We start from the raw sequence: 17,718 nt of genomic DNA on the forward strand, positions 1-17,718 counted from the left end.
ATTTCCGTCCAACGAGCGTGCGTTGCTGTTTGAACACTCGCAAGAGCACTTCAGTTTTCATGTACAGTTTTGAGCATCAGTGTCCCATAAATGTTAAAAAATGATGTCAAAGACAAGTAAGAGAGCAGAATATCATTTGTCCCTGCAACACCGACATTACTGCAAACTTAAAGAGCTGATGTGTTACAGGTAATGTACTGTAATACTATTTTTGGAGATGTATTTATGTAGGGTGGAGAGGTTTGGCTCATGGCGTGTAACTTTTTGTAAGCTTATAAAAACAAACTTAATAAACAGAACATTTCTGCAAACCCAATATGATTTTGAAGGGAAATATTTTGAGTCGTATTATATCTGTATACAGATGAATCGTTTGACAATCCAAAAAGTTTCAGGTCTCATGCCAAACATAGCGTTAATGGTAACACCCAAGAAAAATACATTTCCCACAATTCCCTTGCACACGGCAGTAGTATACCGCTTATAATAAAACAAAACTCCTTATATATGAGCGTGTGTCCTCATTACTAAAAAATCAGACACATTATATTAAACATAATAATAACATCAGAACTGCAAAACCCAGCTGCAATTGGTGTAAGTCAAGGGTCAAAGGTGAAAGGTTGGCGGGAGTTTGGAACAGCTGTCATGAACAGGGTGCGCTCAGTGATGACCCACGGCGTAATACAGCTTGAGAAAAATAAATACATTAGCTTATGATTTCTCTATGTTTAATCATCTGCAATAAACAGCTAAAATTAAGTTGTTCAATAATCGCAGCGAAAATCGGATATTAGATGAACTAAACCTCCGTTCATGGCTCCAGTGAAAATTAAACATATCGTTTCTTACTCCTCTCAGGTAGGTTTTTACAGTGATAATTAACTCGTCTTGATTCTTAAGAATCAGTTGCAATAGCACTACAGCAATAATTTCAGTGTGTCTATACGTCAGATTTCGAAATATTACCTTTTACTGTATTAGTACTGTTGTTGAACCTTTATTGTTGTTTTCGATTATCAGGATACAGAGGTCTTTTACGAAAGTGTTTAACTTTTTACAATGTGTTTACATAGTTCAGTTTTCTCCGTACAAATCGTGGGGCCTAAACAGAGTAAAGCAATTTAAATGTTCTGGAACAAAATACAACCCTTGAGGGTTAATTGTGATCCTCTGTGCTCCTCCCCCGATGGTTGAATTTACTGCAGCGCTCGTTGACATCTTACATTCTAAGAGTTTAAGAGTACATGAGATCGGATCTTCCCACAGTAATTACAGGTCTCAGACGCAAGTCATTTCAGTTGACCACACAGCTCATGACTGGAATGAACCATCAGAACAGGCTGAAACTATGCAGTTTTGTCTTCGACTCAGCCTTCAGTTGTCAGGTTCACTACCGCTGTTCGATACCCGTACGTGCCATTTGAATGTTGAATTGTAACATTGGTTTATTTTTCCTTGTGTGCTTATTGTTGTGTTCCCCGTGCTGCAGTGACGTTAAGAAGTAGTCTGCTCTGCCCTGTGAAAAAAGTTTGCTATCAAGTGCCTTATTTAGTTTAAGGGTGCCAGGTAAATTCCACTCTGAAGTCCCCCCTTAGTTCAACCGGCCAGACAGTCTCTCCCTTCTCCCCCTGAACTGCAGTCCGTGTAGGAACTGCATTACACTGGCTGGTGAAGCGGGTCCACTCCTATATGTAAACTGTAAATCTTTGGGATTAAAAGTGGTATATAAGACCAGTGAATTACTAGTTGTTATAAAGCAAGGTTTAATTAACAGGCAACACATATAACGAACTGGTGAGGGATCACAGCAAGCCTGTCTTCCTCGGCGTGCCTGTTTGTCTCTCAGGACCCGAAGAGCAGTGTGGAGAACCTGCTGGTCGGAGACTCTGCGCGCCCCTGGCTGTGCAGTCCCCAGGACCAGAGCGGGGTGCTCAAGGTGGAGCTGCAGCTGGACTGGGCAACGGCTATCGGGTACATCGACATAGGTGAGGCAGAGCGACACATAACCCAGCAACGGTTCGAGGAAACGGCTCCACTGTTTTGTTTGTTTTTTATTTTTTTATTTTTTCCCCTCTAAGGCATCGCCCGTGTTTTTTAAAAAGCGTTGTGTCTCGCTGGCTTTGGGGGCAGGTAACTGTGGCTCGGCGTTCGTCCAGGTGGACGTAGGGCGCTCCTCGTGGGCTCAGGACCAGCCCTATGTCACCCTGCTGCCCACCGCCACCCTGATGAGCCCGGCGGAGTCCAGGCAGGGCAGCAACCGCACGGGGGTGCGGATGTTCAAGAGAGGTAGGCAGGACTAATCCCGCCGCGCCTTCTCCTCGCCCTGCCTCTGGGTGCGACCGTGAGATTCTGTTCTTATTTAGCTAATTCGAAACACGTCATCGTGCAGTCATTACCCCCAATAGAAGAAACTGGAAAGTGTGATTTAAGTAGTTCCGTGCTTAAGAGTTTTTTTTTTTAAGTCTGTTCTTTGGCATGATGATAATGTGTATCTCAAATATGAAAATACAGGGTTTAGTGGATGCCCAATCATGCTTAATTTGTTGGACTGGGAAAAACGTTATTTAGGCTATAAAGGTGCTGTTATCTCATTTTACTATAACAGAAGGAGATTTCATTCTGAGGAGGATGTCCTTTCTCTTCCCAATGTATACTGCCATCACACATCTTTAAAGACTGAATGAGTATTTTCAATGGCATTGGTGATTCTAGCACCAGTGATGCTCCTGTGCTAAATCTGTGAGGCTACTTGGCTAGAGAATAGATCTGTAAACCACTGTGGCTTTTTGTTTAGCGTTTATGGAAAGGAGATGGTGGGGCAAATAAAAAACACAAAATAAAGCTGTAGTTTCTTCTTTGGACAGTGAAAGATTAAGTAGCTTAAACTGCAGGCAAAGACTTTTAAATATTTATACCATTTCAGTTGTGGTGGCGTGGCTGTGGTAGCTGCAATCATCTCTTTTCCTGTACCTTTTGAAAGTTGTGATAAAAGACTCCATTAGTGGTTTTTAAAAGCTGGTTGCCTTGTCGGAGATCGTGCTACACCCTAGTAGACTAGTAGACTGATAAACACAGAGGTCAGGGCTGTCCATTCCTGGTCCTGGAGGGTCAGTGTGTCTACAGGGTGTCCAGTCCTGGTCCTGCGGGGTCAGTTTGTCTGCAGGGTGTCCAGTCCTGGTTCTGGGGGGTCAGTGTGTCTGCAGGGGGTCCAGTCCTGGTGGTCAGTGTGTCAGTGTTTCTTGAAAGCACCAGTGTAGAAGTTGTCAAATGGACCCAGTTAAGCCAATTATAAGCTGATAATTTATGTTTAATGATTTAGTTAATGAGCCACGCTGGAGTGAAAATCTGCACAGATCACACACTGGTCACACTGGTCCTCCAGGACCAGGAGTTTTTCACAAACATAGATTGCAAACCTGCAACTACAGTTTTACTCCAGCGGCAGCAGCACAGCCTATCTGCCCGTGGCACAGATGACAGACGATAGGACTGGAAATTAATTCTTTGCCCTGTATTTGTCTTTCCCGCAGCCGATTTCCTGTCTCTAGGTGCGGATGAGCGCTGGGATAGGGTACGAGTGACCTGCAGTCAGCCCTTCAACAGGCGAGCTCAGTTTGGCCTGTCCTTTCTGCGCATCCGCAGTCCCCCCAGTGTGGACGAACAGGAAGTGCAGGCTGATGGGACAGGGACAGACAATCCGGTATGGCGCAGGGCATCCTATACTAAGCAAGGAAAAAACTGGCATTCCAAAGACCAGAGACTTTTATCTGCATCACTACTGCTTTGCACAGTGGTTATCCAATGTTTTAAACATACATTCTCTTCACCGATAAAGGATTTAACCGCTGTTGTGTATACCTCTTTGTCTGCTGTGCTTAATCTGCCATGCTAGCATACTAAGAATGAAAATTACTTACTCATTAACAATTAATAATTTACAGCAGGAGGAGGTAATGATACAGTTATAAAAAATCCCACAGTAAGAAGTTGTATTTTAAATACAATTTAAGACCTTACACATTTGGCAACACGACTTCATAAGTGCTTTTTGTTCTTTGTTGTATGGTTTCATTAAAATAGATGTCTCCAGAGCAGCCAGCTTCAAAAAACATTGGACTTCAAGTTCAAGAATGGCTGTCCAGTCCTGCTGTTCAGAGGACAGTCTTTGGACAGAAGATGGGGTATGAGATAAGCATGGGTCACACGGATGTTAGGATGTTCCTGAATCTAAATGTCATGTTACTGCAACGAAAATGTCTGACTTGTAATTACAACTGTCTGGAATGAAAGGGTAATTGTAAAATGTCCTGTTAATGAGCTAACCAGCTCCGGAGCCACGGATAAGGCCTGTCAGAACAGCAGAACAGCAGTGTTAGTATTATATTAGGATTGTTCAGCTTGTTCTCCTTGGAGAGCTGCAGCCCTGCAACATTTCTAAGAACCTTAAAATGATAAACAAGCAAAAATCTAAAAAGCTGTGTTAAAAAGAAAATCGGGGCTTCCTGAAACCGTCTCAATAGAAGAACCAGCTCTAGATTTTGAAAAGATCGCTCTTCTTATATTTTAATGTTGATTTCTGGATGTCTTCATTTCCGTTCGTCGGGATTTTAATTCACCAGAGGGTTGCTTCCTTCTCTCTCCGCAGAGAGAGTTCCCCAACATCCGTCCTTACAGACCAGTGGCTTGGGGATCGGGGTGAGAGAGCGCCATTGAGGGAGGGGGTGTATCTGAGCCGGACGGCCCGGATGCTGATCACAGCAGCCCGGACTCATAGGCGTTCGCCTCCTCTGCCCTCCCCCAGCACGGCATCATCTGACATACAGGATCACAGTGAGTGCAGGCACCTTGCACAGCCCGGCCACTGCAGTGAGCATAACTCAGGACTCCTTGGAAACTTTTACAATAATGAAAGAGTTACAGGGGAATTTTTGTGTTTTGGGGTTGGAAGGAATCGGTATTGATGAGCGCATTTCAAACCACAATAAAAGTAAAATGGACACAGTCAATTGTAAAACCTCCAATTCACATCACAAAAGAGATTCTATTTGCAGGTATCTGCAGGGCCATACTCTGCGATTCAGAACGAGGCAGCAAAACGTCTGGTGAGGTGAAGAGGCCCTGTAACATTATAAACAAGCAGGCTTCTCAATACATCTCTTTTAATCCAATAGAAATATTGCTCTTGACTTAAAGATGGTTTTGCAGACAAATACTACTTGTTAACACTTCTGCAGTGAAATATCTGCTGCACAACCTGTACTTATTCGCTCCTACATCGTACCCACAGAATGACAATTTACTTCTAGCTCTGCGCTACTGAATTCACTTTCAATACATTATGTTTTCTTGCAGAAAAGCTTTGTTATAATAATGGTGCACAGCATTTTACTGTAGGGAGAAATCTACTGTATGGGCTCAGAAACGGGAATGAGTCATGTTAATGCAGCAGATTTTCATTAAGAATATGGACACCTGCCTGTCCTCTTTCTCAGAAGAGGAAGCTGGTGCCGTCATTCCTGGCTCTTCAAAAGACAGACCCATTAGAAGACAGAAGAGAAAACCTGGATCAAGGAAGTGGTACAGTTCCCATTATTTTATGTGACATCGTCTGGCACTTTGAAAAGATGTTTTCGGTGTCATAAAACGGCGACGGTCACGATTTACAATTTAAAATCACTATATCTTACCACATTCGAGATTCAGTTTTTGATGATTAGGAAATAAAGATCTCCAGGTTGTTTTGAGGCACTTGCTCACAACAGTGTGTGTTATGTTTTCAAGTGACATGAGTCTCAAGATGTTGTGAATCTCAAGTTTATTGACAATGTAATTACATCTTGATCTGACAATATGTATAGCAAAAGGTCAGGAGGTTCTTTCTGGAGGGAAAAATGCTTCTATGTAGTATTCTGAACTTTGGTGTGCAAAACCAACCTCAATGCAACTTTTTAGGGTTTAGACATTGTATTTGTCCGTCCCTAATAACTGAGCTAAAACTTTTGTAAAGCAAACAAATGGCATTGAATATTAATGCAAATAAGGAAACGGATGCGGTTTGAGATAATGCATTATTGGGATTTTTGTCAACTTTTCAGCCCCAGAATGCTTGACTTGCAAAATTGTATGTGAAATAAAAAATAACAAAAATAGCTGTTGCAGTCAGCAGTTACCGTGACTTATGAATATATTCTGTCTCGCGGTCCTTCTTGTCTGTGTGAGTCAACAAACGCGATGATCTTTTCTGCTCGTATGTACCAGGCTAGGTCAGGCCAGGGGCGCTGGCCCCTGTAAAGTGGCGAGACCTGCAGTAGACGAGGAGCCAGCTTCATCGAGCTCTGTGAAGAGCCGCCCCACAGGCTCCCCGACGGACGATTTGGAGACTGGAATTCCAGAAACCTGCTGTCCCATCTGTGAGGGTGAGCTCAGAGGCTCGGAGCCTAGGTGCTTTACACATCTGCCGCAAATCACAGACTCAGACAGAGCCTTCGGTTATTGGCGAAACGTTTGGGTTCTGAAACCTGTTCGCCAGGTGATTCGTATTAGAAAGTCTGCTTGACTACATAGCCTGTCGGAGTGTCAGAACAGTTAAAGTCTACAACTTTAAATTGTAGTCTACTACAGTTAAAGTCTTAAAGTCTCTAGGGTTTTTAGTTACCCTTTTCACTGTTTTTTTAACCTTTTGTTCAAACAGTATAACGGTACAATACCGATACAGCCATTTATGGGCTCTCATTACCAATGACCATTGAAAATGAGAGAGTTGCCCACCCTTCCACATAAAACACACCTGTTTTTCTAATGACAACGTTCTCCAGCTTGTATAACAGCTGAATCCTGACTTACTTAAAAAGCGACAGGACTGCTATCAAAGGCCACGATCAAGCAACTTAGTTGTTTTTTCCATTTTTTTAGAACTATATTTTCTTTTCACAAATAAATACAGAAAATCACAAAAAAGAAAACTTCCCAGTATTGGATATATACCTAAAAACAGTATATATGCACACATCTAGATAAGAGTACAAAAGCAATAGCGTTTTCAGATAACTGCCTATGTTACTCAAGTAGCCATGTGTCTCTGTGTTTCTTCCAAGGGTACTTCAGCCCAGACTACCTGCCCCTTCATGCCTCTTCCTGCCAGGGTGGGGTGCCGTATGCTGCCCCAGGTGTGATGGGCAGTTTCACCCCCCCTCAGAGCCCTGGCTCCGAGCAGGACACGGTGCCTTGCCCACTCTGTTCCTTCAGATACCCGCTCGCTGAGATCCAGCAACATGCCAGCAGCTGTGGTGACCCAGAAACACCCAGCTGGTTATGGGTGGACTGAACAAACCTTCATGATCTGCATCTGTCCTGTAATAATCTGGGCGGAGCGGTGGCACTGTGGCTAAGGATCTGCGCCTGTGGCTGGAAGGTTGCCGGTTCAAATCCCGCGGCCCGCAGAGGAATCCTACTCCGTTGGGCCCCTGACCAAGGCCCTTAACCCCAACTGCTCCAGGGGCGCCATACAAATGGCTGACCCTGTGCTCTGACCCCAAGCTTCTCTCTCCCCTTCTGTGTGCCTGTGTGTCTCATGGAGAGCAAGCTGGGGTATGCGAAAAGACAAATTCCTAATGCAAGTAGTTGTATATGGCCAATAAAGTGATCTTATCTTAACACATAAGAAGGCATTGGGACCACTGTGACTGTGATTGAACACCCAATTCTACAATTGTTTACTAGAGCTGGGATATTGCTTCCATGAATAATGCATAGGGTACAATGAGACGTTGTGACTAAGTGAGTCGAACATGGCACTGTTAGCTCTTTACTTGTAATAATAGCCTCCATGCTTGGTTTTCAGATGAATCTCAGATTTGTATATAAGACAGTCATTTTGTTTTCCTGCTCTTAAAAATAAATCTTTGTACAAGTTTATTTGTGTACATTAATATACAATGTAAAAAAAGACTGGAGATAATACCTTTTGTTTTTGGAAAGTATACTCACATTTTCAATTTTAAGTAGATATATACATTTAAAGGCAAAGCAAATGATAATTAAGTCTGTCCATAATTGTAAGTTTATGATATTAGAATTTTGTAGATGTTAATTTGGAAAGGCAGAGCATTATTACAGACATATGTAAATAATAGTTTGTTACTTGGGCATCTTGAACTCTAAAAAATTAAAGGATCTCATCTCATTTTCCTCTGTGAGAAACGTCAATGATGTTAACAGCTGTGGAGACCAGTTCAATGTTAATTTAGTTTATAATGACTTAAAGAAAATATAATCATTTCAAATCTTTGAGGAAATGGCCATGTGATACAGAGTCAAGCAATTACACAAAAATCAGACATGACACAAAGCAGCTATTTGCTGATTTCAGGTCTTTTAGTCAGGTAAAACTAGGAGAATCTGTTTTATATCAATGAAATGCTTGTAAAACCACATTGCATTAGTGGTTTTTAGCCTTTTCTTTTATCATATGAGTTAATGTCTATTATCAACCAGTGCCTGCACTGAACTAACAAGCTCCATGGCGGAATATAACAGTTGCATCCTAATTGGCCCATCCTCAAGGGAAGAATCCCTGTTGTTGGTTCCGCATGGTTAACGATTCCAGACTCAGGAGGAATAGCGAAGAGCAGAGTACGGAACAGCGAGAAAGAGGAACAGAACTATCGGCAGGCAGGTTACCAACAAGGTATGATACTTGAGATCTCTTCAATGTGGTGCAATTCAGGCACTGGGATTGAGGGACCTCAATTTTGTTTTTTTTAACACCAGCATCTCATAAAAAAATCATTCAACACAACCAGAGTTTTAGGATTATGGACTTTTGAAAGTGAAGAAAGAGGATCATGCTTTTTTGAGTAAGAAAAAATCCCCAGTTTTGTATGTCTCTACCACTCTTCATCTAAGCATGGAAAACCTTACGGTAAGGATGCTTTTTAGGACAGTAATGACGCTGTACAACATAGTTCTGTAAATCAAAATTATTCTTTAGACTTTTATTTCAAATATGTAATGAGGATTTCAATGTTATCTGAATTGTGCTTGTGTTGTTTTTGTGTTTGTTCTCATATTACAATTTGCTCAAGACCAAATTTGGAATTAAGGACTGATTTTGTGACAGAACTTCTTTATTTTATTTTGCTTGTTTAGGTGTACTGACATTTTTTTTAAAAAAAAGCATTGTAGCTTCCTTTTAATCTGAATTTCTGTATGAGGGGTGTCTGTCATTGAAATATGCTATGTTGAGATCTTAATAGAAAGTTAGATATGCAACACCTTCTTGAGTACTAGAGTATTCTGTATTCAAATGTGATGAAACAAGCTTTTGAAACAATTTGTCTTTTAATGACAGGTAACTACATATGCAAACAGCATCTTCCTTGTTACATTTGTTGTGTACTATTCATTTTTTCTGTGCTGTCATCAACTGCAGCACATATTATGATGATAGGGTAGGGCAAGATGATAATAGCTGGTTTCTGAGGTGAAGTATATAATGTGCATTACATAACACAGAGCAGGGGGCACCTCTCCAGTCTTGTCGCTCTCTTCACATCTCCAGCACCTAAAGAGCTAGTGAAAAGTGTAAGACTGGTCCAGCTATGCCAGAAATGAGGTCAGCTATGTCAACAAAAGGGCTCCAGTTATAAAAATAGCAAAAACTGGCACACCAAGATTGGAGATGTGCAAACCAGATGCAGAGGGAAAAATACAGACTTGCATAAAAAAGAATTTATCCATCTAGGACCATGTTCAAAAAAACATTTCGGGGCTCCCGATTGCGTGCATAAGCAGAGACCTCACTCAGCGGGCAGAGCGAGTTCTTTGAGTTTCATTTTCGCAGTGTCATTCTGCATTTTCCTAAAGAAGTTGCAGATGTAGTCCAAATTCCTTGACCGTGGTGAAGTCTAGTGAACTCTTTCTTCCTCCCTTTCATGCCAAATAACTCTCCCCGCAGCCAGAGCAATGGCGGGAGATCGTGAACAAGAAGATGCGGTTCCCACCGGAGCTGATTGCAGCGATCCAGGAGGGGAACTCTGTCCAGGTGGCGGGGCTGCTGAAAGCGGGGGATGGCATCCTCCGGCAGCTGGATGACTCCGAGGATCGGCTGTGGAGGGAGGCCCTCAACCTGGCCATCCGGCTGGGGAACGAGGACACCTTGGACACCTTGCTGCAGTGCGTCAAGTTTGACTTCCGCCAGATCCACGAGGCCCTGCTGGTTGCCGTGGATACCAACCAGCCACGAGTGGTCAAGCGGCTCCTGGATCGTCTGGACCAGGAGAAAGGCGTGGGCAACAACAAGGTGGACGTGCGCTCCTTCTCGCTGGCCATCTTCGACCACTCCATCGACGACTCCCAGTTCGCCCCCGGCGTGACCCCGCTCACCCTGGCCTGCCAGAAGGACCTCTACGAGATTGTGAACATGCTGACCAAGAAGGGCCACGTCATCCCCCTGCCCCACAAGATCTCCTGCGTCTGCCTGGAGTGCCGCAACGGGCGCCAGTACGACCTGCTGAAATTCTCGCTCTCCCGCATCAACACCTACAGGGGCATCGCCAGCCGCGCCTACCTCTCCATCACCACCGAGGACGCCATGCTCAGTGCCTTCCGCCTCAGCCGCGAGCTCCGCAAGCTGTCCAAAAAGGAGCCCGAATTCAAGGTCAGAGTGGGAGAGGGAGGGTGTTGCTGTCTAATGAGCGGCAACAGTGAAACATCAGTACTGCTTTCCTGCTTCTCTCCTCGCACCTACTACGTCTACCAATTTCCATTCAATAGTTATATGGCTTCACTTCTGTACAACCTCATATGCTTTTCACACACTTACATTAGACGTACATATTGACACTGCGACCACATAAGCTTTTTGGTGATCTTACAATTTTTCTTTTTTGGCATGCTGCACTATTGCTGATAGATGTTCAAAATGCCTCTCAATGTGGTCAACAAGTATTATCCATTTAGCACTTGAGAGAAAGTTGACATTGTATTAAGAAATGAAGACTTCCAAACGGTTATGAAGAGGAATTCAGTAACCCCTGAAATCAACAAAACACTCACACCAGTAGACCCAAAATGCTAAAAAAAAATCTGAGCTCCACAGGACTTTGACTTGCTTCATTCTATGTGCCTATGACATGTTCTGTATTACTTTGTTTTAAAAAAGAAAGACAGTAAAAGAAGAATTATGTAAAGCTTTCTTTTTAAAATATCCTACTTCATGTATGCAAACAAGTCGGACCACCTGACTTATGCAGTATGACCTTAGAGATGTAAAAAGTCAATATGATCAATGAGATCGTGAAACAAGAAGAGGCGGTTTCCTCTGGAGCTGATCACAGCAATCCAGGAGGGGAACTCTGCCCAACTTATGTGAACCACACAGAAGTTATCCAGAAAGCCATACCCAGCAAGCGATCACATGTGCCTCCTTGCTCAATGTCAGTCTGTGGTTCTGGCCCTCAGCCTCAGTACCTGAGCCTGGAGGAGCTCTGCCAGGAGTTTGCAGTGGAGCTGCTGGGCATGTGTCGGAACCAGAGCGAGGTCACCACCATCCTCAACAACTGCGGTGATGACGACGAGGATGAGCTGGATGAGCATACCTTTGAGGAGGGCATCCCCAGCCTGGCCCGCCTGCGCCTCGCGGTCAACCTTAACCAGAAGCAGGTACGAGCCCTGCACTCTCACTCCGATGCCACCCAAATCTATTACACTGCATGCAAAAAGAAGATTCTACCATAGAGTAGTAGAACCTGGTTTTCTAATGCATTGTTGAGCAATGGTTATATTAATACTTGTTATATACCTAATGGGAGCATTGTACATTTAAAGCATTGTAATGCACAACAGGGTCACCAATTGAAAGAAGTAGTTTAAAGAGAGGATGACTCCCAGAAAAGTTTCAGATGCCTTGCTCTAGTTCAAACAGCTGCTCACCACAATGCTTTGCTTTCTCTCCGCCCACACGGCTCCAGTTCGTGGCTCACCCCATCTGCCAGCAGGTCCTGTCATCCATCTGGTGTGGCAACCTCTCAGGCTGGAGGGGCAGCAGGACAATCTGGAAACTCTTCATTTCCTTTGGGATCTTCCTCACAATGCCTTTCCTCTGCATGATCTACTATGTGGCGCCTAAGTCGAAGGTGAGATGTGAGGAGTGGGGATCCTGTGAATCATTAGAGGGCAGAAGACAAACAGGCTGTGGCAATTACCAACTAATTGAAATTATAAGTGATCCATGAAGTCCATTTAGACACTGCTTTACTTTGAAGACAGAGATGATGCCATACCCTGTCACTGCTACCACAGGGCTTGAGGGAAGAGCTACTGTATGTAAGGCTACAGAACAAATGTCCCTAGGCATCTGTTTACTCACGTGAAGGCTCTTTAGATCCTCTAGGTCTGTTCATCTAAGAGCTGGCTTGAGCTGACGTGCCTCTGCTCTTTCACCAGATCGGGAAGACACTGAAGATCCCAGTGATCAAGTTCCTGCTGCACTCGGCCTCCTACTTGTGGTTCCTCATTGTTCTGCTGGGCGAATCTATCGTCATGGAGATGTACAGAGATCAACCTTCCTTGCGTGAACAGAGCCTTATGAAAAACTCTATCCACATGATTTGGGTGGTGGGTACGTACAGTATAGCACTACTGTCTCCTGCTCTTGATTTTGAGGTGGGTGAGCCTTTAGTAATTGGTTATCTTTAAGATATGCCCTTACTAGTCCTTTCTGATCAGCAGAATCTCATTAATTTTGGTGGGACACATACTGAGGCTCAACAGGTACCAAATGATACCAGTTATGTCACTGCAGTATAATCTTTTCTTTTAAAAAAATCAGCATTGTTAGTGATCACTAATGCCAAGGTTAAAATAATAATTATTAGAGGACCTGCAAACAGTACCTTTATTAAAGGAAACTGCAATGCTATTTTATATTTTGGGGTTAGAAAGAATCAGCATTGATGAGTGCATTTCAAACCACAATGAAAGTAAAATGTACACAGTAACATGAAAAACCTCCAATTTCCATCACAAAATACACAGAATTTCCAGGTATGCACAGCACCATCAGCACCATATTACTGTCATTGTCTGTGATTCAGAATGAGGCAACAAAACTTCCAGTGACTTGAAGCAGCACTATTATATTTTAAACAAGCAGGCTTGTGAACACATCTCTTTTAATCCAACACAAATATTGCTCCCAACTTGGAGATGGTTTTGCAGACATTATTTTATTAGACTTATTTGTTAACTCTGCATGCAGATCATGTTGAAATATTTCTGCGGTGAAATGTGTGCTGCACAATCTGTACTTGCTTGTACAGCACATTACACTAGTCATCACAGTGACTAGCAAGCAGGATGGGCCACTTCACGTCTCAATTCGCGCTAACTCTCAACAACATGGCAACTATACAGTATTTTCACAAAGTTCATGATTTTGTATATAATTTGTCAAATTTGCAATACCGTCAACTAATTTATTTTGTTACCGAGATTTAATAACTGGTCTGAGTAATTGAAATTGCAATTCCCCTTTAAAGCCTGAGCTCTTTCAAGGTTTTACAAAATAGTTGATGTTTTTTTCTGCCCCATTGTTTATGAATCTGTGGGTTTTTTTTGTAATTCCTCAGGTTTTTTCTGGTTCGAGTGCAAGGAGGTGTGGATTGAGGGGCTGCGCAGTTACCTGCTGGACTGGTGGAACTTCCTGGACATGATGGTCCTCAGCATGTACCTCGCCTCCTTCACGCTACGAGTCCTGATCCTGCTCAAGGGCTACTTTCTCTGCCTGGGTCCAGACACCACGCTGGATTGCACCTACTTCACAGAAACCGGTGAGAGCCCCCACTCCCCATGCACTCTGCGGGCCTCAGGATTCTTCACGCAGAAGAGGCCTGTCTTTTCACAGCTGCACAACACTGCACAACTCCAGTTCTGTCAAGAAAACAACACTAAAAAGAGTTCCCAAAATGTATTTTCCATGTTGTATAAATAAAGCATAAATTGGGCCTCGCAGTGTGGTAAAGCATTAAGACCTCATTACCAGTTGATATGCTCGCCTATGGCAGTTTTTTACAGTCCTGAAACGTAATTTCAGGAATTCTTGTTTTTAAAACTAAACACCAGAGATTAAAAAAATGTCAGATATGCACACAATGTGAAAATACATGAAAATCCAGATGACTGCTGTGATATCACATGTTCCCATTGAAATATCTATAGCATCACAGGACAGATAGAACCATAGATTGTGCATAACCCTTCTTCATTGTCTTATGACAATGTCAAAGCTCATATTCTTAATTTCTTCAAAATATACTAGCTTTATTTTGAGTAATACCAAATGTTAATTTACTGAAGCTTTGTACATTTTATAATATACACAAGTAAAATGCTATGGAAGCGTTAGTATTAAAATATTCCGAGTTCAAGGTCTCCTGCACATTTCTGTAGTGATACGGCCTGGAAATTGTTCCCACACCTTTTAGCCCGTCAGGACTGGCGTCAGGAAGATCCACAGTTCATTGCAGAGGTGCTCTTTGCTATGACCAGCATGCTCAGCTTCACCAGGCTAGCTTACATCCTGCCTGCCCACGAATCCCTAGGAACCCTGCAGATCTCCATTGGGAAGATGATTGATGACATGATGAGGTGAGGCACCAGGACATGGTAAAGGAGCACTGAAGGGTCAAGTGCTTGCTTTGATTGGTGAGAATCTAGCCAAGGAATAGCTTCTTGTGAAACTTGTGGTTATCACTTGACAAATCAAAGAAAAATTGACCATACCTTAAATGATGAAACACACTTTAAATGGTAAGATAGAAGACACAACAGAACCTAATGATGCAGTTTAGAAATGTATCCCTCTATGAAGCAAAAGACATTAGAGAGGACCTTGAAATATATTTGGCAGAGCTATAAGTAGAAAAGATCTATAAATAAGTTTCTCTTTCTGACTGCAAATTAAAAGTAAACAGTCGATTTGATAATGTACCACCTTGCAAGAACCTGTCTTGTTTCTTGCAGGTTCATGTTCATCTTGATGATTATTGGTACAGCCTTCCTCTGTGGACTCAACAACATCTATGTGCCTTATGTTATTTCTCCACGCCTCGGAAAGTAAGGCAATCATTCATCTGACCCTTTTTTTGTTTTTTGTTTTTTTGTTTGGGGGGGGGGGAGGTGGCGATTTGATTTTCATTGTCAATTATGTATCTAAATACCTTTCATTTTGTATGTTATAGTGGAATACTTAAGTTAGATGTGAGGCATTACAGGAAATGAGTGTCCAGGTTGGTGTTGGTGCACCTCAACAGACTTTTCACAAAACCCTCCTTCCAAAACAACGTTAAACCTTAAGCTGCTGATATTAAAATATAACGCATGATCCCTGCCAACCCATTTTGCAACGCAAAAGCTGGCATTTTGTGCTCACTTAACAAACCAGCTGTTCTCTCTCCAGGTTCAATGAGACATTCCGCTTTCTCTTCTGGACCATGTTTGGTGTGGTCAACCAGGACTATGTAGACATGCCGGACTTCGTGGTGGCCGAAACTGTTGGCAAGGTTCTCTATGGGGTCTACACCCTAGTGATCGTCATCGTCCTGCTCAACATGCTTATTGCCATGATCACTAACTCCTTCCAAAAGATCGAGGTGAGAATAAGGCAGAATGTCACACTATAAGAAGGTCACAGACCTGGGAGCTGTAGCTTTTCCTAATGTTCTGCATTTTATTTTCCCTGCTCCAAAATGACCATAGCCTTTCCCCAGTCCATTCCCTAGTTTTCCCCAGGAGAAAACCCTCTCTTTTTTCCTGGCAGGATGATGCAGATGTGGAGTGGAAGTTTGCTCGTTCCAAACTTTACCTGAGTTACTTCAGGGAAGGCCTCACTATACCTGTTCCCTTCAACATAATCCCCTCACCTAAGTCCCTGTTCTACCTGTTGAGGTAAGACATTCAGGCCCACTGGAACACCAAGGTCTACTGGAAGTTATTACTTGAGGCTGGAATGAGGTAGTAATTCCAGAGGTAGGAACATTACTTCAATATTAGGTCCAAGAGACTATGAGGCAGAGACCTCAGCTTTCAAGCAGCAAGGTGCCCTAGTAAGTAAATTGCTTTATGGTTTTCACTTGCAGGCTTATATGTCTATGTAAAAGTGAGACTGATTAGGTCTCAAGGATATCAGACAACTTAATGAGTGCCATTTTGCTTTTCTGCAGGGGCATCTTCCAAAAGATCTGTTGCTGTTGTAAATTGAGTAGAGAACCAAATTATCCTCCGATCGCCTCCATTGTAAGTAATGACATTCACCTGGGAGATAAATGAATTACAAGACGTCAAGGTTGAAGCTGAATGAAGACTGTGACATGAGCATGTGGCGATTTGTAAGTGAATCCTTGTCTTTCCTTCAGTCGAACGGAACCCTAAATGACAGCGGCGGCTCTGGAGAGAATCGCATGTCGTATCGGCTGCAGGTGATCAAGGCACTGGTGCAACGATACATTGAGACCGCGCGACGGGAATTTGAGGAGACCAAGCGCAAAGGTCAGAGGAGTTTCTTTCTGTCGCACAAACCGCTGTTAACATTTTAACTGACTGCCACTTATAAAATCCAGATTTAGGTATTTACAGGTCCAGAGTGTATCAACTCTACATTCAGCTTAGTTTTCAGGTTAGGCATGGGCTGCATTAGATATACCTGTAGGTAAGGAGAACAGGGTTGGACTAGGGCAAAATCTATACGAGAGATTTTCCAAGTCCAGAAGGAGTTAGTAAATGAAAGAACTGATTACATTGTCCTCCTCCGAGGAACTCTCTGTGGGTATTTTTCATAAGCTCGATTCTCGATGCAGAGACGTGCTTCTCCATAATCTCACTTCCACTTCCTGATTTCTGGCTCGGACACCTACAGCGTAAAACAACGATCCATGCTCCACAGGATGAGAAGTCTTGCTATGTTTGTCTCTTCTCAGATGTGGGCAATCGGATTACAGAGCTCAACAAAGTGGTGACGAAGCTCCACTCTGAGCTGAAGCACATCCGCCAGAACCTAAACCATGGCAGCAATATGTCTCCACCCGAATTGGACAGCACCGGCATCTTGGGCAGGTACATCCTGGGAGCCAAGAACAACTTCAAGGATTTTGATAAGGGGGCAGTGGGGGTCGGCCATGCACCCCCAGTCTCTGTTGTGCACCACAGGGAGATGGAGGCCTCGGAGACAGAGGAAGGGGTGGGGCAGATGGAGGGAGAGGGGCAGTAAGAAAGGAAGAGTTCAGAAGGGATGAAAGACCTAACATCTTCATACAGTGAGCTGTGAGGATGCTGGTTTTTGACTCCCCAAATGGAAGACTCTTCTGAGCAAGAACCAAAAAGGAGTGAGAAATCCCTACAAGAGAAAAATGTTAAAACTGCAAAAAAAAAAAGTTTCTTTCGATTATTGCTTTTTAGGAAAGAAATGTATTTAAAGCCAGTTCCATCATTTAAAAGAAAGTCTCTCTGGAGACATGGAGTGCTAATGTTAAAAATAGGGGTGAAGATAAATTGAAAATAAAAAATAAAAACTATATGCAGCAGTTTTTGAAAATTAGTATCCGTTATTCAGAATGCCTCTTTTAAACTACATTTTCCTGTTTTTATCTTCCTTACAGTCTTTGGAATATTTTGAAAGTATAGTGTCAGTACATAAGAAATTGAATGTACTTAATTACTGTA

The 17,718-nt window shown here is 42.9% G+C and overlaps 2 protein-coding genes across 2 annotated transcripts; both read left to right on the top strand.

Moving 5' to 3' along the window:
* The first annotated feature begins 624 nt into the window (after positions 1 to 624).
* Positions 625 to 7,915, top strand: xndc1n (XRCC1 N-terminal domain containing 1, N-terminal like). Its single transcript, XM_088921347.1, has 9 exons — positions 625 to 861; positions 1,850 to 1,988; positions 2,134 to 2,289; positions 3,534 to 3,703; positions 4,084 to 4,184; positions 4,649 to 4,833; positions 5,496 to 5,580; positions 6,262 to 6,419; positions 7,098 to 7,915. Exons 1-9 carry the CDS (start codon positions 817 to 819, stop codon positions 7,325 to 7,327), a joined length of 1,269 nt encoding a protein of 422 aa, XP_088777473.1. The 5' UTR covers positions 625 to 816; the 3' UTR covers positions 7,328 to 7,915.
* A 993-nt stretch (positions 7,916 to 8,908) lies between these two features.
* On the top strand, positions 8,909 to 17,266 carry trpc2b (transient receptor potential cation channel subfamily C member 2b). Its single transcript, XM_088919888.1, has 13 exons — positions 8,909 to 8,923; positions 9,959 to 10,660; positions 11,464 to 11,664; positions 11,973 to 12,137; positions 12,448 to 12,622; positions 13,632 to 13,832; positions 14,487 to 14,649; positions 15,025 to 15,117; positions 15,461 to 15,653; positions 15,821 to 15,948; positions 16,224 to 16,296; positions 16,416 to 16,548; positions 16,977 to 17,266. The coding sequence occupies exons 1-13, from the start codon at positions 8,909 to 8,911 to the stop codon at positions 17,264 to 17,266; spliced, it is 2,532 nt and encodes an 843-aa protein (XP_088776014.1).
* The last annotated feature ends 452 nt before the right edge of the window (positions 17,267 to 17,718 follow it).

Source organism: Atractosteus spatula, chromosome 7 (genome assembly GCF_055471065.1).
Source record: "Atractosteus spatula isolate fAtrSpa1 chromosome 7, fAtrSpa1.hap1, whole genome shotgun sequence".
Taxonomy (NCBI): domain Eukaryota; kingdom Metazoa; phylum Chordata; class Actinopteri; order Semionotiformes; family Lepisosteidae; genus Atractosteus; species Atractosteus spatula.

What these genes read in the sequence shown, in the direction of transcription:
- xndc1n (XM_088921347.1), top strand. Translation starts at nt 817, where the DNA reads ATGGCTCCAGTGAAAATTAAACATATCGTTTCTTACTCCTCTCAG. An exon ending in GGACAGGGACAGACAATCCG is followed by an intron (nt 3,704 to 4,083) that starts GTATGGCGCAGG and finishes TCATTAAAATAG; the next exon opens with ATGTCTCCAGAGCAGCCAGC. An exon ending in ATCTGACATACAGGATCACA is followed by an intron (nt 4,834 to 5,495) that starts GTGAGTGCAGGC and finishes CCTCTTTCTCAG; the next exon opens with AAGAGGAAGCTGGTGCCGTC.
- trpc2b (XM_088919888.1), top strand. An exon ending in AAAAGGAGCCCGAATTCAAG is followed by an intron (nt 10,661 to 11,463) that starts GTCAGAGTGGGA and finishes TCTGGCCCTCAG; the next exon opens with CCTCAGTACCTGAGCCTGGA. An exon ending in CACCTACTTCACAGAAACCG is followed by an intron (nt 13,833 to 14,486) that starts GTGAGAGCCCCC and finishes CACACCTTTTAG; the next exon opens with CCCGTCAGGACTGGCGTCAG.